A 22,101-nucleotide genomic window follows, 5' to 3' on the forward strand; every position below is an offset into this window, starting at 1 on the left:
CGTATATCAAATGGGGTTTTCTTTTAGTTAGGTTCATTTTGTCCGTCGACGCTTTTCCATTTGAAGGTCTGCTACTGAATTATTTTATGAGTTAATGCATATTCTATCTTTTAAATTTATTATCAAGTATTTATTTTTTTATATATATTTAACCCCAGAACTTAATTTTAAGTATCTAATTAATATTTGAATTTGAAAACCATAATATATATTATTTTAAAAATTCAACTTCAGTAAATTTTTAATTGATGCATTATTTTTAATTAATTAATATTACGTGATTTTAAAAATAATTTTTCAAACTTGATCTTAAATACATAGTTGGTATGTGAATCTTTTAAGATTTATTTAGTATTCAAATTTATTTTTCCTCAATTATGTATCTAAACTTAATTTATGAGCTCAAAATAATATTTAAATTTTATTTTCTTAATTTAAATTAATACTGCAATCAATAACTTATTTAAATTAATTTAAATGGAACACTTAATTGAAATAAAAAGAATTTGAATATTATATAGAATCTTAAAATCAAATTAAAATATTTAATTATACTAAAAAAGCAGGTATAAAATTACACCTGAGGTAAGTTGATGGATCAAAACACATATTTATCCCAAGGGAAATGCTACTCACTACGCACTACTAAAATAGAGTGGTGATTAGTGGCAGTAATTGCTGAAGGAATCAATTGGGGAAAAATGGCTATTGTTTTTACTCGGATGTTCTCCTCTCTATTCGGGAACAGAGAAGCTCGAATCCTCGTACTCGGCCTTGACAATGCCGGCAAAACTACTATTCTCTGTAACATTTCGATCTTTTCTAAACATACATATCGCTTTTGAATTTGTTTTCCCTTTATTTTGTGATTCTGGGTAATTTGTATTGTTTCGGTTATCTTCCGACAGATCGGCTTCAGATGGGTGAGGTAGTCTCTACAATTCCAAGTGGGTTTGATTTTGCCACCTACTCATTCAATACCTTTCTTATTAGTATTATTATTCTGGGTTTTAAGGGGCTTCTTTTCCAGCGATTGGGTTTAATGTAGAAACTGTACAATACAACAACATCAAATTTCAAGTATGGGATTTAGGTAAGTTACCGTTAATAAATTAGAAGCATGATGTGGGGAACTGATAAATTTTGGTAGTATATTAGTAGCTGTACGAAACGGTATGCTCAGCCTTAAATCCTTTTAGAATATTCCCTATTCTATACGAATGGAAGTTCAATTTGATTGATCATTGGAATTTGGTTTTAATTGTTTACTTACAAGTTACAATTGAACCATTGAATTTCATTTTGACCCATAGTTATCTGGTTGGCCTGCTTGTAGGCCTGTAAACGAACCGAACATAAACGAACAAATTTTTTTTGTTCATGTTCGTTTATGTTTGTTCATTTAAATGATAAACAAACGTAAACGAACACAAACGAACGAACATAATAAATAAACATAAACAAACACAATAAACGAATATAAACGACACAAACACAAAAAACAAACTTATTCGAACACAACAAATGAATGTAAAAAAAAGTAAACAACAAGAATAACAACTTAAAATTCATTCATATAACCTGCAACTTTAGAGTTAATTTGTTCGAATACGACAAAAACATACATAAATCATAAATAAGCTATATGAACATAATAAAGTCTTAAAGTTAATTTGTTCAACAAAACAGTTTTCTTGAAATCCAAACAACTTCAATAATCTTCGTAACATATTCAACTTGCCCTCTGTTCGAACATAAATTAACATAAATGAACGAACATAAACGAACATATAATCGAAACTTCATGAACGTAAATGAACGAACGAGCCCTTTGTTCGTGTTCGTTCATTTAATTAAACGAACGCAAAATCTTGTTCATGTTCGTTCATTTAATAAATAAACGAACATAAACGAATTTCCCGCCGCACGGTTCATGAACGGTTCGCTGAACGTTCAGTTCATTTACAGGCCTACCTGCTTGCATTGGCATTTGCTACAAAGCCTTTAGGAAGTTTAGTTACACTTCGAATAATATAATACTATTGCAGAATAAGTTTTTCGGCTTCATGTTTCTTACTTGATAAATTTACAAGTATTTCAATTGTTGAGTTTCGATATGTAGCTCTGTTTTGCACATCACTTTTTTAGCTTTTCAAAGTTCTAAGTTCTAACATTCATTTATCACCTTTCGTATGTTTCAATCTTTTATGTAATTTCTCTAAGCCTTTCCAACGTTTTTCAACATTTCAGTTTAACCAATTTGTTGGTTAATTAAATGTACTTTCTATTTTAACAGGTGGCCAGACAAGCATCAGGTAACTGCTTTCAAGCTTTGTTTTCTCGAGAAGACATCCGATTACATTTAGTTTGGATAAGATTTTTCAAGTGATTAGTTAAAGTAGCCTTAACTAAGGATATATAACCTCTGAGTTACTTTACTTCCTTTGTTTACTTCATTTGAAATGCGGGTATTTTGTGGGTTTTTTGTGCTGCTCTTTAATTGAAACAATGAGGTATATAAGAGAAGATTTAGAATCTTTTCCCTTATTTCCTCAATTGGATGTTCTGTTTTCTGCTTTTTGGAATCTTTCATTTCCAATTTGCTTTCTTTGTGGATCATTTTAGTGCTTTTATCGGGAAATGTACTGTTCATTTTGCAATGAACTCACCGATTGACTTCAACACTCATCTTCCACTTTTCTTTTTATATCTGCTACAGGCCATACTGGAGATGTTATTTCCCAAATACACAAGCAATAATTTACGTTGTCGATTCAAGTGACACTGATAGAATTGGAATAGCCAAAGAAGAATTTCATGCCATTTTAGAGGTATTCCTATGGCTAGTCAGATTTCCCTCAACTCCTGATGAACTCCTTTAATGTCATATGGTAGATGCTGACACTTATCATTAAACTGTTGAGCAGGAGGATGTGCAATAGTTCTAATTTTCGCAAACAAGCAGGTGAACACTATAACTGCCCTATGCTATACCATTCAAAGCTGGAAAAGTTGTCGTAACAAATTGTTTATCACTGTGGATAATGCAAGGTTTTCAAAATCTTTTCAAATCGTAAACACTGTGTTTGAATGAGCAGGATCTACCTGGTGCACTTGATGCTGCTGCTGTGACCGATGCTTTGGAGATGCACAAATTAAAAAGTCGTCAGTGGGCAATATTTAAAACATGTGCAGTAAAGGGTGAAGGACTTTCGAGGGCATGGACTGGTAAGTAAGGTTCTGTCAAGTCAAACATTTGTGGCATTTGTTTATCTCTGGTTACTCAATAGTTTTCGTTGCCATACAACTATATAAGAACTTTATGTCTGGTCTGGCCTCTGGTCATGAGAGATGCTTAGTACTAATAAGAGTTTAGTTTATATTGAGAAATTGGTTTTTATAGGAACTTTTGTGGGTGTTGCCGATTTAAGGTTATGCATTTGTGATTCCATCTTGCACGGAGGGAAAAAAACTAGGGAAATTTGAAAGCAACATGAACAATAATCTGTCATAGATGTTTCATCAAATTAGGTATCGATGTGAACGCATATCATTTCACAACATCATAATATTAATGAGATCATAAAGAATAAATTTCCTCATGATGCCATGTACAGGCACAGCACTTGTAATCTTTTATGTTACTGATATTACTTGTTGCTGATGTTTTATTGAGGTTCCATATGATATGATAAAATTGTTATGCAGGTTAAGTAACACGCTCAAATCTGGAGGTGGTTAAGTAATAGTTGGCATGTGATTTCATTTTCTTAGGTTGTGATTGTACAATTTGAATTGATAATAGATGGTGTTTTAAACTTGGTTCGGAATTCGGAAAATTGAAGGGTGCTTTTTGAAAGGTTGTACAATTAGGTGTATCAACTTGAGTTTTTGGCTTAAAATCGGTACCTAAATTTGTCTTCTTAGTTTAATTTGGTACTTCTAATTTTCTTTATCCAATTGGGTATCTGAACTTGATTTATTTATTTATTTATTGTTCAAATTAACAGATTTAGACGAATTCATGTAATTTTTTAAATTTTGTAAAATTAAATCTTCTTATTTCAAATGTAATAACTAATTGAACAAAAAAATTACAAGTAATATATTAAACCTAAAAGTCAAATTTAGGCATCGATCTAAAAAAATCAGTTTCAGATAACTAATTAGGTAAAAAAAACTATTAAGTATGTACTATAAAATCAATTTCAAGTATCAATGTGAGCAAATAATTAAATTCAAGTATATGATTAGACTATAATGACTAACTCTTATTTTTATAATTATTATAATTATGAGGTGAATATAAGGTATATCTATTTAAAAAAATTTAACTATTTGACAATTAATGCTCATACTTATGCATGCACAATGTTCAAATTTGGGAAATCAAGAAATAACAACTTAATCAACGATGTTCAAACTCAGAACCTTAAGAAAAAACAACAATCTTTTAATAGGTCGGTGACTAACTCTTATATTCAAATTTCTCTTAAAAAATACCAACCCAAGTCGAGCCTTTAATAGCTATATGGATTTCGTGTTCCCAACATTCTTTTAATTGAGTCATTAGGTAATTTGTAAATTTTTATATAAATCTCAATTGGGTCTTAGGTATGTTCTAATTGACTGAGGATTTTATAGCTAAAATACAAATGCATTGCCATAACTCGTCGGAACGGGAAACTAACAAGAAATTTCATAGCCTATCATTTTCCTCATCCTCATCATAATAATGAGATCTACAAATATTAAATTACTTAATTTCGTTCAAATTTCTTGAGTCTAATATTATTATTTTTTTGATAGAAGTTAGAGGTCTCATTAAAAACTCCCTTCATATTCGTTCCCATACTAAAAGTATGTTAACGAACATTGGAAGGAAGAAAAAAGTACCTCATATTTTATTAATAATAATACCCGATACAAAAGACACCACGGAATATCCTCTCATGGTGATATACCCCATTACAATAAACACCTAAACCTCAAATACCCTCATCTAAAGCCACAATCAAATCACCATACTACTAATTACACCACTAGCAGTAGGACTAAAACAACGCCACAAAACATAATACAAATAAAAGCAACACCTACAATCATATAGACTAAAACAAAACCACGAATGAAGAGACAAGATCTAAAGAGACTCGTCTTCTTTAGTAGCCCAAGAATTCGGTTTGAATGAAGGCTCTATCTCATGCACCATGACCTTGAAGAAGTTGTCACCAACCTTCAATTCAACCATCGTATCAATTCTCGCATCAGCTTTTGTGAGGACTTGAATTTTTGCCCGATCAAAGGATGATGGAGACTGACAACTTGCGACGATAGCTAGTAAAAGACCCTACTTATCCGTAATGTTCTTGAAAGTATCTCAATTCCATGCGTGAAAAGTCTAATATTATTATATGTTGGTATAATTAATTAAGAGATTCAATTACCCTAGAAACAAAATATTTTAGTTTTACAAAAAATGTTAAATTTTTTGTTATAAAAAGTCTTACTATATATATAAATTGACATTTCAAAGTTAAAAGTAAATTAACATGTTTTTTTTTTCTTGGTAAATAAAGAGACTAGCCTAAAAAGCTAAACAAACTTCAGTCACTCTCATTCTGGAGTAAACCGCATATTGTTGACGGCGGTCTGGGGAGGTAGTGCACCTCTATGTCCTCTGGTTTTGCCATTTTGGCTAAGGCATCGGCCACTCTATTCCGGTCTCTTTGAACGTAATGGAATTGTACCATCCAGTCCTTATCTACAAGCTCTCGTATGTGTGAGATTATCGAGTACTGTCCTTGGTGTTTCTCGCTGGTTTCCAAGAGGCGAATCGCTTCTAGGCTATTCATCTGTACTTCAATCTGCTTGAGTCCTAATTCCCATGCACTTGACAATCCCGTATTGGCTCCCCACAGTTCAGCCTCTATCACTGAGCATAAACCGATGAATTTGTAGAATCCCATAACCCATCGTTCGTTGTGGCTCCCATCCGTGTTTACTTTTGCACATTCCGATGGTGGATACTGGATGTGTCCGGGTTAAAGTCTGCTGCTCTTGTCTTTCGATGCTACTGGTTTTTGAGTCTCCTATGGAGGCTAGATTTTTCCTTGAGCTAATTTCCTGTAGCATGCGGCTTCTTTCTAATATTGTTCCCCATCTTTCCATCGGTGAATCAAAGGCTGTAGTGTTTCTGTTCAACCATAGGTTCCAGCAGATCGAACCGAAGAGGACCTCCCATTCTTCAATATCCCTTATGAAATAGTTAGGGATGTTGAGATTCACTCGAATCCAGGATTTGAATTTCATGAATTGGAATTCCTCGAATTTTTCAGCCTTTATTAAGGTGACCCAGACTCCCATTGCTTGAGGGCACCACCTTAACGTGTGGTTAATGTCCTCTGGTGCTTTCCCAAAAACGGGGCATCTATCATCCGATGAGAGATGCCTTTTTACCCTTTCCACATTAGTCATTATCTTGTTGTTGCAAGCGAGCCATAAAAAAGTTTTGATCTTTTGCAAACCTCTAAACTTGTGTATCGACTTTCATAGGGCTTCATCATTCTGCACATACAAGTCATACCGGAGTTTGTATACTGATTTGATTGAGAATTGGAGATCCGAGGTTAATTTCCATCTTGCACCGTCGTCCATGAATGATCTTAAAGGTCCCTTTATGGCTGCTATGTGTAACCTTATGTCAAGGGGCAGCAGGTGTAGGAACTTATCCCATAGCCAACTGCCAGTATTGTTTGCCATGTCGATACTGTTTCCGTCCCTAAAGTGTGGATGCTCTGTGGTTGGCCGTACGATATGAGGGAATCCAAACCTTTGATCCAAGGGTCTCGCCAAAAATTCGTGCTCTTCCCATTGTTTACGCTCCATGTTATATTCTCTCTAACATCGTTCCAAACAATGCTTTTAAAACATTGAAAAAAATTTGCTTTTAGTTAGGGGTGTGAATGAATTGAGTTTGAACGAATAAGATTGTGTTCGTGTTTGTTTGTTTAGCGTTCACGAACATATTTATTTAGTATTCGTTTATATGTTTGCGAACATGTTCATTTGCAAGCTAAACGTGATAAAATTACACTATTAGTACTTAAACTCCTTAAGCTTCATAGTTTTACCTCTAAATTTTACCATATGTTCAATTTAATCCATACATTCACCAATATTTAAAATATAAAAAAAACAAGTTTCTAAACGAGCTTGTTCATGAACATAAACAAACAAACCAATAACCAAACTTATAAACAAGTCGATAAACAAGCTTGTTCGTGAACAAAAATAAACCGAACACACATTTGTTCTTGTTCGTTCGTTTATTAAATGAACATAAAATTTTTATTCATACTCGTTTATTTAGCTTAATAAACAAACGTTATACAAACAATTCACAAACAATATATCAAACACTTTATTCATTTACAAAAAAAAAAATAGCTGACCCTATTCCCATATGTAATGGGGTAAGGGGGAGGTAGGATAGTAGGTTGCCCCCAACGCCAGGTTGAGAGCACTTCCGTGGGAGACCTCCGACAATCTTGCGCTCTTACCAACTGAGCTGGACGGGCAATTCACTTTATTCATTTACACAATACTTTTAATACATAGATGTGATTACAGCGCACTTGTTAATTTAAATTTACATTTTTTTAACTTTTAATTTTACAATTAATTAATGGTGTAAAATTTGTTATTTTAAGCAAAAAAAAGTCACTTATTTTTATATTTTTTTCAAATTGATCCTTAATATATAAAGAAATATTAAAAAAAATTATTGAATAATATAAATTTTCAGTCTCCACTTTTACAGTTTTAAAGGTTAATTTTATAAAAAAAATTAACATAAAAGGATTAAAAAGTATATATCTTCTTTTTATAGTTATTAGGTCAATAATTAATTACAAAATAAACAAAACTTAGAGAAAATATCAAAATTGTAAATTAAAAATTAAATACGGACTCAATGTGACAAAAATAAAGTACTATAACTATATTAAAATCTGAAAATAATACAGGACCGAGCTTTAAAGGATTTGAACCCATTATTTACGAACCCTAAAAGCGGAGAAGCCTTCTTCTCTACTGCTACAAAACTACAACTCTGTACGAAGCAAGGCATGGGCCCCGCCTTACCAATTGAAAATGACAACTCTCTCCTCGCCTCCCACAAATTTCCAAACCGAATTAAGATCGTCCCTCTTTCGGCTAAGCCTCTTCCACATGTTTCTTTCTGATTGGTGACTCCTGGCCCACTAGAGAGACTCCTCGAACACGCGTCGTCACAACTTAACGCAGCCAAATTGACACCAACTCTCCCATTTTTTCTCATTACCAAAATTTTCCAAAGGCACGGTAACTATTTTTAAAATTATTTTATATTTGTATTATTTATCTAATGTTTTTATAAAATAACTATTATATTATAGATAATACATCTGTTCTATTATAGAAGATAATACATCTATTAAAATATTTGTCCACATTATAATTAATCGTTGATCCTTAATAGATATAAACTATTCTCAATATATGTGTATTATTTTAACTCAATATTTTATCTCTCATATCTTCCAAGGATATAACAATATTTTGTATGCTTCCAATATGCAATAACTCTTAACAATAAGAGAACATAATATTGAACATAACAAAGATCAACTATTCGATGGATAGCTCTGCGTAATATTCTCTTAAAAGAATTGATAATTTTTTAATAATAATATTATTATTATAATTGTTGTTGTTATTTTATGTATTAAAATAATATTTACTTTTAAGACAAAGAATATTACGTATGCTTGAATTTCCGTTATCCCCGAGACGCAGTTATCATTATTATAGAACAAACCCCGTTACTTTTAACCCATCGAATTTACTTTCAAGAGAGCTGCACTCAGAAGGATTCAACGCACCCATGTTAAGAAAGAGAGAAGAGGAAAAAGGAAGGGAACTTTGAACCAAGCGAATTGTCGAAATGGCGTCCAAGTTGTGTGATTCCTGCAATTCAGCGACGGCCACTCTTTTCTGCCGTGCTGACTCGGCGTTTCTATGCTCCAACTGTGACTCCAAGATCCATGCCGCCAACAAGCTCGCCTCGCGTCACGAACGAGTTTGGGTGTGTGAAGTATGCGAGAAAGCACCTGCTCACGTCACCTGCAAGGCAGATGCCGCCGCTCTCTGCGTCACTTGTGACCGTGACATCCACTCCGCCAACCCTCTCGCTCGCCGACACGAGCGCGTCCCCGTAACCCCCGTCTGTGACTCCGTCAACTCAGTCCCGGCCGTTAAGCCCAACGGGGTCGTTAACTTTCTGGACGAGCGTTACTTCTCAGACGGTGACGGAGACGCTGACTTCAGCAGGGAGGAAGCTGAGGCGGCCTCGTGGCTGCTTCCCAACCCTAATCATAAGGTCGTGGACAGCCCGGACGTGAACACGGGGCAGTACGTGTTCCCGGAGATGGGCCCGTATCTGGATTACGGGCATGGTGATTCGAAACTGAAGCCCCAAGAGCAGAACAGCACTGGAACTGACGGAGTGGTCCCTGTTCAAATCAAGAGAGTTCAAGCTCCGTCGGTAAACTATCGCTGCTTCGACTTGGATTTCTCCGGATCCAAACCCTTCACTTTTGGCAACAACCCAAACTTCATTAGTGACAGTGTAAGCAAAAGAGCTTTGAAAATCTCGTGATTATTTTTGAATTGGAATTAGAATTTTGTTTTCTGGTATGGATTTGCAGGTATCATCATCATCGTTGGATGTTGTGGTGGTCCCAGATGGAAGCACGATGACGGACATATCAAATCCGTGCAGCAAAGGGACTGAGTCAATAGATCAGACGGTGTTGCAGCTATCACCGGCGGACAGAGAATCGAGGATACTAAGGTACAGAGAGAAGAGAAAGAACAGAAAATTCGAGAAGACGATCCGTTACGCCTCCAGAAAGGCGTACGCAGAGATGCGGCCTAGGATCAAAGGAAGGTTCGCGAAGCGTACGGACATAGAAGTCGAAGTCGATGGCAGTAACACGTATGGATTTGGAGTCGTCCCGTCGTTTTAAAGTTAACCCCCTCGGTAATAATATTTTTCATGTTAAATTTTGAAACTTCAATTCTCAAGTGCTTTTGCTTTACTTGACTGGTAAATGCTTTTTGTCCCGAGGGATTATGGGTCTTCAAGGTGTTATTTTGCAGATGAATGTTTATGTTGTGTATATAAGTAGGTGAAGAAGGAGGTGGTGGTGTAATCCAGCCACTTATCTTTACCATTGTTTTGTACAGTTTTTCCTTGTGTTGTAATCAGCGGCGTTTTCTTTTATTCCACCCACTTTCTGTTTAGGGTTTAAACGAAAACCATGGATGATGATGATGAAGGTCGTAATTTAAGGAACTTTTAAAAGGTGGGTATCAAAATCTGTCACTCCATTGGAGCATTGGGTGCTTATAAAAATAACCCTGACCGTTGGACCAGGCCAAGAAAAACCTTTCTTTTCCCCTTGCTCTTTCACATCCATTTCTCTTGTTTTATTTCTTTTTTCCTTTAATTATTGGGACTGTTTCATTTGTCTTAAACTCTAATTAGCAAGAGGAAATTGAGATATGAAGGTAACATGGTTGAAGAAGGAAAACAAAAATACTAGCACTTTGATTTTCACTCTCTTCAAAACAATCGCTTCGTTATTAACTGTACTTGAATTTTTTTATCTAATTTATTAATTCTAGTTTAATCTTGCAAAGATCTATTACAAAATTAATTTTTTAATCTAACCTTCTTTTTAACAGTAAGAAAATCAAGATTTTATATTCTAATTTTTGTTTAAAATATCTAACATCTTGTATAATTAAATCAATTGATAATTGATAAGAATTGGTGATTAAATTTTAGGATAAAATACACGAATGACCTCTAGATTATAGGGGTTATTTTATTGAGTCTCATGACTATTAAAAGTTATAAAATAGTCCTCTAACTATAGGGTGTTGCTTTGTTGAGTTCCTCGACTATTGAAAGTTACAAAATGGTCACCCGACTATTCATATGCTCTAAACTCGTCTTTTTTCGTTGATTGTAGTCTGAGCTGAACGTTAACCTGCATACTGAGATATGATGAAATTTAGGGTCTGTTTGTTTAGCTGTAATTGGTTTTCCAGAAAATGAATTATTGGAATTTGAATTACTGGAAAATGAATTACTGAAATTTGAATTCTGAAAAATGAATTACATTTCTGTAAAATGAATTACATTTCTGGAAAATGAATTACATTTCTGGAAACATCTGGAAAACGTTTTATGTGTTTGGAAGATGTTATTTAAACATTTTTTCGGTATATTTAGTGAAATAAAATTTTATAAATTTATATAAATTATTTATTAAAGTAATAGTACTATATTATATTTAAAATATTAATTAGTATATTTTAATATCTTTACTAAAATATTATTGAAATATATAAATAATATTATTCATTATTAAATATATAAAAAAAATTTATTATATTATATAAATATATCTTATATTATTATAATAATTGATTATTTTATATAATATTAAAATATTATATTATATTATTATAAATATTAATAAATATTTTAAATATTTAATAATTAATATTTGATGAAAATATATTAAAATATTTATTAATATTAAATTCATAAAATAAAATTATTTTGAGTATTTTTGCTTTGAAGTGAAAAGTTCGGAAAATGACTTACGGAAAATGAATCCGTAAGTCATTTTACAGAAAACACAAAGGAAATCCTGTTACTAGGAAAATGAATTACATTCCGGAAAACGAATTACGTGAAACAAACACGGGAAAACGTTTTCCGGAAAACGAATTACGTGAAACAAACACGGGAAAACATTTTCCGTAAAACGAATTACGTGAAACAAACACTGAAATTCGGGGAAAACCAATTCCGTAATTCGAATTACGGGAAACAAACAGACCCTTAATCTCAAAATCTCAAACGTATATTATATTCCAGTAGTCAGCATGTTAACACCAGTTCAAACGATCGTTAATTTTTTAATGAAAAAGAACGAGTTTGGAACATATGAATAGTTGAATAATCATTTTATAACTTTTAATAGTTAAATGAGTTAACAAAATAATATCCTATAATTGAGGGATCATTAGTGTACTTTACCCTAAGTTTTATTATGATTTATTCAAATTTAACTAGCGGGTAACAATTAATGTTAACCTTGTAACAAATGACTTGCATTGTTCATCTCTTCACTCCCTTTGATACCCTGAGTCATGTCGAAGTCAAAAACTGCAGTCAATGGGTTGAATATTGGGAGTGAATAGTTGAACAAAAATGGGTCTTTAGGGAGACAAGGCCTGAAGCTGACTTCCACGTGTACACCACGCATAGGTGTCATTCAAAAGCCATTTTGGTGGTTTCTTTTTAACTGTTGTCGTCTTATGCACTTGCTTGGTTATCAATTTTCATGTCATTTTTTCTGTTTTTGTTTTCTTTTTTAGTTAAAGAGAAAAAAGAAAAGAGAACTTCAGTTATAAAAATATAAAATTTTAGAGATGGAATGAGAGTTTGATTGAATCATTTACCATACATACATATAACTTTACTACATTCACATACATGAGTGGACTTTTAAGACTTCGAAGCCCTTTTACAACCGCACATCGTTTCTGCAACAGATGTAATGTACATCAGTAGCCTACACAATTTTTTTTTCGTGTTTCTCTCCTTATAAACATCCGTACTCTATAGTTTTCTTTGACTAGCTATTACTATTGAACTTCATTTAATATCAGTTTTCAATCTGCTGGAGAACCAAAACCTAGAACCATGGGTTGCAAGGGTTATGTTTTGCTTACGCAGAAACATTGCGAGAAGAACCGCCTTGATTGACAGAAGCATTGAGAGGAGGACCTCCTTGATTGGCAGTAACATTGCGAGGAGAACCTACTTGAATGGCAGAAAAATTGCAAGAAGAACCGCCTTGAATGGCAGAAACATTGCGAGAATGGGGAGAACCTCTTTGGTTGGCAGAAGGATTGCAAGAAGGACCTCCTTGATTGACCAAGAAACGGACCACAACACAAGTGATGTTATCTGAGCTACCCCTCTGGGATGCCTCTTGCATCAGCTGCTTTGCTGCTTGCTCAGGATCCTGTATAGGATTTACAATTGCCACCGCCTCCTGATAAAAGACAAAGATGCAGTTATTAACTAATTTTCTTCAACGACAAGGCTTTAAGTAAACAAACTGTTTCCTACCTCATTCGATACAGCATCCCACAGCCCATCACTTGCAAGTATAAGGAACTCAAGAGAGCTGTCAATTTTTTCCTCCTGCAACCTCAAAAAGTGAGATCAGCTTACAAAACCATAAAAAATCAATAGAAATCCTAGTACAAAATGAAAATTTAATACCATATAAATTAATATCATCAGGAATCCTATAGAGTTTTCATGCTGGGTTTGTGCTTTAGAGATTTCTATATAATTATGATGTATGATTTACATCTCAGGAACTCAAGCTTATTTCAATGAAATCTTCCAACCAGACCTGAATTTCTGGATCAGCAACAACATACTGCTTTAAGTGCCTAACGTCGGACAGAATAGCGATTATACTGTAGACTAGTTCCAACAAATGATTCACAGGAGAAAATTCGTCAAAAACCAAGAAAAAGTCTCTAGGGTTTAATAGAATAATATAAAATCAAACAATGCGAAAATCAGTCCACAAGCCGGACTGTTATAGTTAAAAATCGTCTTTATCCAAATTTTACCAAAGATAGCAAAATCTCGGAAATCACTCTAAATTGAAATTCAAAAAAAATTAAGCAATCTGCAAAAAATCTGGCACAAATCGAATTTAAAAAGACTTCCTAACTGACAAGCGAAATATTACCATAAATAGTAAAAAATAAATAAAACTAGTGATTCAGAGGGGAAAACGGCAGAATTTGAGGTAAAAAAGGTCACATGGAGCCATGCTCAATGTGGATAGAGTGCGCGTTGAAATGGGCTTTTCGAATTGGGGTCTTATGCGCGATTCCGACACCTGTAGCCAAAGTTATGGCCAAAAGACTGAAACGCACTCAAAACGGTCCCAATGAGTAACATATATCAACTCCCGCCTTTACGCTAATCTGTCAATTCATGGTATCTCAGCGCCATCAATGTGCAATCTGACAGCTCAACATCATCTGTCTCGTATCTCCCTGCATCGGTGCTGTCACCAAATGCACGAGAAACTGCAAGAACACCTCCCACTCTCCAAGTTCCTACAGAGATAATTTTCAGCCACAATAAAAATAAGAATTTTAACACATCATAGCAGATCTTAAAAAAAAAAAAAGAGAGTGGCAAGACACGAAAGAGAAATTGATAGATGTAAACCCGCACCAGCCCATATGACAAATCCTCCAGCATTCTCAATCCGTTGTCGCTTTGATCGGGTTTGTGATCACGAGACACAGCAATAGCTGAAAGAGGACATTCAATAGACAAGCCGCATGTAAAAAATCAATTCAGTAATCAAATAATCCATTAACAAGATTAAAAAAAACAATTTCATAAGTACAAGAAATGGGTGAGAGCGATTTTCTATTATTGCATTTAAAGTTATACAGAAAATATCAGCCTTTTCATGTTCCAGGTAAAACCAAAGCCATCTTCATGTGTTGTAGAGATGAGATGAAAATAAAAGAAACAAAAACTATGACTGTTACCATTGCCTCCTCTGCAGATAACAGCTCGGGAATCCCCAACATTTGCAACTATTAAACGGTCACCAACAAGTATAGCCGTTGAAGTAGTCGATCCAGCATCCCTAATCTGGTTATTTTCTGATTTTAAAAATTCAGAGTCTGTGTGGTTGTATGCATCAGCAGGAGGTTGGAAACAATTTTAAAGACAAGTTAACAAATGGCCAACCACTAGAAAGGTCACAACCATATGATACAGTTATAAGTGAATAACCTATAGCAGATTGGTGTCAGATATGAACTTTGGATGCTTGATCAAATTACTGAAAAGGTGGTGCTTCACATATTCAGCAGCCCGTACACCTCCATGACCTGAAACAACCATGCTTGTAAAGATTGGTTTAACCAATTTGCAACTAAAACATAACCTGCAATTGTATTTTTACATTACTCGGCAAAGATATGATTTTCAATGTCACATGGTAAAAGCATCTACCATATGGCAGAGTAGAATAGTATGAACGCCTCAGTATAAATTTATAGTTTACCACGATAATATTCCATCCTGAGCCAATAACAGCCCTTGAGAAATGGCTTAAAGTACTGCTATCACATTGGAGCAGATAACAAATAGCAGAATCTGCATAATATCTTTTCAGATACATTCTCTGCGTTGAGACTACAGTGTATCATTATAAGATCGTATAGGTTTCTACACTAATTGTCCAGCAATCTTAATCACTTGAGCATACAGATTAGAACAAGATTAAGAGGGGGGGGGGGGGAGGCCTTGCCGGGTAAGGCTTAATTTTAAAACAGAAAAGAGATCATGAACAAAGAAAAAATATCACGAACTGAAGGAAGGCTACAGCTTAGGAGAACAGTGATCAATCATACACACTCTTTAAAACAGAAACATAATCACCACAGATGTTAGAAAGTATTTACCTATATGGTTCATGTGAACCATGCATAACCGTTAGTAAGTTATGCATTTCATGCATGTTAGCAAGAGTGTGTGTGACAGAGAAAGGTACACAAGAGTAAGATAGAATATACCATCAAATACTCCAAAAAGACCAACTATCTCTCCATCAACACTGAAGATACTAATTTTTTCGTCCATTTGTTATTATTATTATATTATTATTTTATTTATTACTATTATTTTATAATTATATTATTATTATTATTATTATTATTTACATTACAGACCCAAAATTGGACTGCCCAGTTACAAGAGACCAACCCAGACCGGCCCAAACCCAATAAGAAACCCTAAACCCAGATAGGGTTTATATCTCAACCAGCTGCTGCCTTGCTTCTCAGCCGTTGGATCTAACTTAGATCCAACGGTCCAGATGGTTCCAGTAAATGAAGCCCTAGGGTTTCATAACCCTAGGTTTATATCCCAGCCGCCTCCAAGCTTCCAGAACATCCACGCGGCGCCACCTCTGCCTCCAGCCGCCTTGCCGACGCTCCAGTGCCACACCAATCCTTTTCTGAAGATTCCCGAAGCCAGCTGCCCCTCCACGTTGCAGCTCTATGGTGAGTCACCACCATAGTCCGGTGACTCATCGAAGAGCCCCTTTTCGTGACCAGGTCTGAAAGCAGTATCATGGTGGCCTATAAAGGCCACCGATCCTGGGAAAGAAAAAAAAGACAGACAACAGAGAACAAGAAATAGAGAGTAACAAGGATAGACAGCAACCCAAAAAAAAACACAGCAACAAGAGCAACCAAAACAACAAACAGAAAAGAGAGAGAAGAAACGGAGAAGAAACTTACCATCGAGGAGCTTCCACGAGCCACCAGAGAACCAAAACGTCGAAGGAAACTATACCAGATCTACGACGTTTGGTAAGCTTTTAGGTTAAAACAACCTTAAATCAGACTTTAGGGTAAACAGAGCTTTGATTTGGGAGTATTTTATAATTTTCGGCCACCATTCACGGTGGCCCGCGATGGTGACTAGCGCCGGAACACGGCTGTCGATCGGACGTCAAACTCCCTCCGGTGGAGTTTTTAGAGAGAAGACAGAGAGTTTCTCTCTGTTAGAGAGAGAAGGAAAAAATAAAATGAGAAATCTGGCCCTAAAGGGCCGGTTAAAAGGGCATTTAAACCCCTCCCCAAACGACGCCATTTTGGGGAGGTATCTATGTAATTTCTCTCATGGGAAAACCTCATCCGCAGTGTTCCAAATTTGTGATCTTTATGATTTAGTCACTGAAATTGAATTCTGAACCTTTTAATTTGGTCTCGTAATTTTCCTTTTATTTTATTTTAGTCCCTGTTAATATTTAGTAAATATTTAAGATAAATACTAGATTTAGTCCCTTTAATTTAATTAATTTTTATTTTAATCCCGAATAAATATATATGGTTAAATTACATTGTTAATTATTATATTTCATAATATTTTGAATTAGAGCACTAAGTTTAAATATTTTACATTTTAATCACTAATTTTAATACTTTCATTTATTTTACAAGTTTTATTACTTTTTAATTTTATTTATTTTAGTCATTGTTTATTTTATATTTATATTTTATATGTTTGTATATTTAATTATTATTGTTATTATTATGTAGTCATATAAACGTATATAAAAAAATAATATTTATTTACTTATTTTTATATTTATATATATATTAAATCAAAATCCTATTTAAAAATTTAATTTTATATAAATTACTTTTAAGAAAAATAATCATATTTTATATTTATTTATTTTTAATATTAAGAAATGGGTGTCTTAAGCATCTAGAAGTCATTTTCTGATATTCTAAGTAAATAAATTTCTTATTTATAAAAAAAAAATATATATATTAATATATTTTCTTAAATTATATTAATAAATTTGAAATAACATGATTATGAATTAAATATATTTTTGAATTTTTAAATTCCCAATAATAAAGACAAATTATAATTAATAAGTACCAATTTTGGGCGTTATAGGGGTGCTAATCATTTCCTAAACGTAATCGACCACAAATCCTTTTTTTATATTTTTTTTATTATACGCAAATCAGTTTATCTTTTAAATTATATTTTCTTAAAAACTATTTTAAAAGATGATTTTAGGTATTTGATCTACCTAATCCAAGAAGGTCAATGGCGACTCCCAAAATTTTATTTTAAAATCAAAATCAATTTTTTATCCACATTATTTTTCCCGCCAAGTAAAAATTGGTACCCGGGTGAAAACTGGTTACGACAGCTTGGCGACTCCACTGGGGACTGGTCAAGCTTTAAAATCAATTATAAATTGTCTCTATTAATTAGAAATTAAAAATTCATATATTTAATTTGTAATTCTTTCTTTTCAAAATTTTTATATATACTTATTATTTTCATAATATTTATATGTATATTATTTTTTTATTTTCAAGTATTAAATTTCATTATTTATTTGTTTGCTAAAGGTTTGAACATTTCTCCTCACACACAATACGTACATTGCATAACATAGCTTTATAATCAAGTTTGTCCCTTTTAAGTGGGAGTGAAAGCGACGTCTTCGTGAGAATTTATCTCATGTCAGACATAGCAAGTAACTTTCGGGGTTCATATGCTCTATGTCTTCGTGAGAATTTATTCTCCGTGTCAGGCATAGAGAAATATGTCCCCTCGAATTGAACTCGATCTACTTAAGTCTGTGATGGACTAGGATTGAGGGTTTGACAGCCTAAGGGGGCACCAACAAAGACTATTCGAGTACCTTTACTCCTAGAACTGAAACCCTGCATATAAAACCCTAGAAATTCACCCGATCTAAAGACTGTACTAAACCTCTGTTCGTAGGTGTACACAAAGGAGAAATAAGTTCTAAACTTTCTATCTTTTTAATTTATTTGATTAATTACCTACGAACTAGAAATCATGCAGTTAGGTTAATTTTTCCAAACAAAGCATGGAACTAGAAAGCATGAGGTTAGGATTTATACCTTGCTAGATAGAATTTCTTTCCATTAATTACTAATCATTTTTTCCTTCCTTATTTCATTTTTATTATTTTACTCTAACTTGTTTATATTAATTTCTTTGTTTGCATTTCATGATCATAGCATAATCAAAAGGTGTTGACTTGAAAGACTGTTCATCAAATTGGAAAGAAATCGTAAATGGACAAAAAGTTTTATGATCAAACAAAATATAAGGCGGCCAAGGAAAGACATCCCGAGGAAACTCCGAGGATAGAAGCGAGCAATGCACACAGAGATCCTGTTATATTAGTACCAAAAGTACTCCACAAAGATCCTGCCAGATTGATACCAAAAGCAGTCTATAGTAAGGGCATCAGTCAGGGCATTCAGAATAAAGGTAGTTTTTATGAAGCTCAAGCATGTTATTTGAAGGACCAAAACAAGAAATTGAGCACATAAGTGGAAATCATGCATGTAGATTTCCAAAAGATCAGTTAAGCCTTTCAAAATGCTGGCATAGAAAACACTCCAGAAGAGTGGATAACAGGGGTCACCAAACTGAAAAAGAGCTACAACATATATGAATATCTTGTCCAAGAACTTCTTGGACAAAAAGGTTCTCTTACAAGGGAAATGAGAAACTCTGAGAACTGATACAGAAGATGAAGGAAAAAGAGAATGTCATGGAAGAAGCCGCATTCCAGACAAGCAATATGGCCCATAAGCTGATAGACTAACTTGGCTTTAGAGAAGAAAATGAGAAAGTTATCCCCTATATATAAAGTTTTGTTAGGACTGAAAGTTGTCCCCTATATGTAAAAGTTTTGTTTGATGCACGAAAACTTTTGTGTTCAATGAAATCTATTCTAAGATGATCACTCTTGAGTAACACCTTTTCATATATGCATTTGCATTTGCATATTTGCATTTTTATGTTTGTATTTACATTTACATTTTTTTGCATTTGCATATTTGCATAGTTACATCTATAGTTTCAAACTTACATCATGCATTAAAACATTCATCCATTAAAATAAGGATTTCAACCGAAGTGATCTTGATTCTTCCTTGTAGAACGTTTAGCACAACACAAGAAAAATGTCTAAAGAAACTGAGGATAGGCTAGCCAAATTTGAGATAGAGCAAAAAGAGAAACAGGAAAAATTAAGGAGCAAGTTGGCACAAATTGAAGCTAATATCACAAATTCTCATATCGATCTGCTAAACAATATGAAAGAAATGATTGGAAAGCACCAGACCGCTGGAAAAATCTTGTTGAAAACCCCATAAATCCTTTGGGTATTACACATGTTCACATTCCTGAGCACACCTCTGTATACAAGGAAATTCAATCACCAATTCATTTTGCTGTTAAGAAATCACAATATCAAGCTGGAGCATCGTTCCCCAATGATTGTCCTACTGCTTCTGGGTTGAAGCCAAATGAATTTTGTACTGCTTCTAGAGAGATGATTGAGTCATTTTATGGGTTTGACGCCAAAGAGCTGAGTCTGGTCCCCGAATTAATTCTCCCGCCAAATTTCAAAGTTCCATATTTTGAGAAGTATAATGGGACCACCTGCCATTCATATCATATCACTATGTACTGTCGTCGTATGACTGGCTATTTGGAGAATGAAAAGTTGTTAATCCACTGTTTCCAAGACAGTTTATCTGGGTCTACATCCAAATGGTGTAATCAGCTAAAACCTACTCAAATACGTTCTTGGAGGGATTTATCTCAAGCTTTTTAGGTCAATATAAGCACATGGTTGATATGGCCCCTAATCGAACAATGTTGCAAAACATGAATATGAAGTGCAATGAAAGCTTTCGACAATATTCACAACGATGGAGGGACATTGCTTTTCAAGTGCATCCATCATTAACTGAAAGAGAGTTCGTTATTTTGTTCATCAGTACATTAAAATTTCCCTATATTAATCACATGATAGGGGTTATCCCTAATAATTTCTCTGACATCATCATAAGTGGAGAAATGATTGAAATAGCTATCAAGAATGGCAAGATAAAAGGATTTGACAATACCGGCGTCAAGAAAGAAGCTAAAGTTAATACAGTGAGGTCTTATTCAGTTAAACATGGTGTCAAACCTTATAGAGTGATCAAGAAGAAAAAGAATGTGCAGGGTTTTCAGTTTCCTCCTTTCCACTGTTCGATTGAAAAATTGCATCCAAAAATGCTCTCAGCCAGATTAACTACTCCACGACTTGTTCAATCGCAATGGCCTCCAAATGAGAATTGGACCTATGAGGAGGTTCCTTGGATAAATCAGACTGGAATTCCAAATTGTTCAGCTAAGGTTCCTGATAACCTTGAAGGAAATTTCCAAGATCCTTTAGAGCAAGCAATTCAAAAAAGCAAGGTAAAAGAAGAGGTTAAGATTCAATACTCAGAAATCATTGCCTCAACAGAGAATAATGTGACCAAATCCTGCAAAGAATATCGGGTGCAAGAAAATGGGAAAAGAAATCAAAAGGCTCTCATGGAGGTAACTCGAGATTGGCCCATATGTCTAAGAAAGAATGAGGCCGATATAACCCAAAAGACACCTTAGATACCTATATCAGATTTTTTCGAAAACCAGTAAGGCAAGGGGCAACTTAAGGAGTTTGGTTAATACTACTCCAGTTGTAGCTGAAATGAGCATCCAGAATCCCCTCGATCACAGGAGAACATTTGCCATTCAGAACGATCAAGGAAAGTGATAATCTCTCGAGCGAGAAAAACTCTGAAGGTGTTTAAAAAATCTATCTCATATTTGTACCCTCATTTGGTTAAAGGCCAATACATTACACCAAGATTGGTGAAAGTGTCACCAAAGCCTTATGCCCATTGCTATGATCAAAATAGCTTCTGTAATTTTCACTTGGGAGTATCTGGGCATTCAACAGGGAATTATTGGTCACTGTTAAAAGAAATAGAGACGCTTGTTGACAAGGGAGTCTTGACACAAGCAATGATCAAGAAATTGGGAGCGAATAAAGATGAAAATCCTGGGCCAAGTACACACCCAACATTCAAGGAATGATGAGGCATGATAAATAAATAAGTGGAAGTTTTTATCTACCACTATATTACCTTTCTATTTTCATCATCCTGTTTGAACTTGTTTTTTGTTCCTTTATCTGCCTTGTTAATAAATAAATTTGTGTTGCTTTTATAGTTATGAGCAATGAATTGAATTTTAATCTTGAAATTTTTGAGTATCAAGTAAATTAAATATTCTTTTTCAAGAATTATAGATCTTTGGCAAGTGGTAAAATTATATATTTCATATCCCGTCCAAAGCCAAAAATACAAAAATAACCAACTTGATCCTCACCAAAATCAAATCTTGACCATATATTCATCTGAGACTCTGAAGTCATGTCTCTACCTGTTTTTGAGACACCAAATCCAGATATTTACCTTCTCAGGTAGAGTTGATTGGGTCATTACCTTCCACTA

General features: G+C 34.1%; 2 protein-coding genes, 1 long non-coding RNA gene and 1 pseudogene across 3 annotated transcripts; 2 read left to right on the forward strand and 2 right to left on the reverse strand.

Annotated features, from left to right (window-relative positions):
• Positions 1-657: 657 nt before the first annotated feature.
• On the forward strand, positions 658-3,757 carry LOC120135078 (annotated as a pseudogene).
• Positions 3,758-8,954: 5,197 nt separating this feature from the next.
• Positions 8,955-10,289, forward strand: LOC120135290 (zinc finger protein CONSTANS-LIKE 4-like). Its single transcript, XM_039151578.1, has 2 exons — positions 8,955-9,670; positions 9,750-10,289. Exons 1-2 carry the CDS (start codon positions 8,987-8,989, stop codon positions 10,068-10,070), a joined length of 1,005 nt encoding a protein of 334 aa, XP_039007509.1. The 5' UTR covers positions 8,955-8,986; the 3' UTR covers positions 10,071-10,289.
• Positions 10,290-12,629: 2,340 nt separating this feature from the next.
• Positions 12,630-14,950, reverse strand: LOC120136306 (probable protein phosphatase 2C 59). The gene is made up of 9 exons (XM_039152376.1): positions 14,930-14,950; positions 14,725-14,830; positions 14,399-14,478; positions 14,228-14,335; positions 13,554-13,595; positions 13,262-13,336; positions 12,839-13,184; positions 12,751-12,779; positions 12,630-12,706 (listed from the first exon to the last, which is right to left on the reverse strand). Exons 1-7 carry the CDS (start codon positions 14,948-14,950, stop codon positions 12,855-12,857), a joined length of 762 nt encoding a protein of 253 aa, XP_039008307.1. The 3' UTR covers positions 12,630-12,706; positions 12,751-12,779; positions 12,839-12,854.
• A 19-nt stretch (positions 14,951-14,969) lies between these two features.
• Positions 14,970-15,795, reverse strand: LOC120135366. Its single transcript, XR_005517245.1, has 3 exons — positions 15,552-15,795; positions 15,249-15,368; positions 14,970-15,072 (listed from the first exon to the last, which is right to left on the reverse strand). It is a non-coding gene; the product is annotated as an uncharacterized LOC120135366 (long non-coding RNA).
• Between the last annotated feature and the right edge of the window lie 6,306 nt (positions 15,796-22,101).

Source organism: Hibiscus syriacus, unplaced genomic scaffold (genome assembly GCF_006381635.1).
Source record: "Hibiscus syriacus cultivar Baekdansim isolate YM2019G1 unplaced genomic scaffold, ASM638163v2 tig00001825_pilon, whole genome shotgun sequence".
Lineage (NCBI taxonomy): Eukaryota > Viridiplantae > Streptophyta > Magnoliopsida > Malvales > Malvaceae > Hibiscus > Hibiscus syriacus.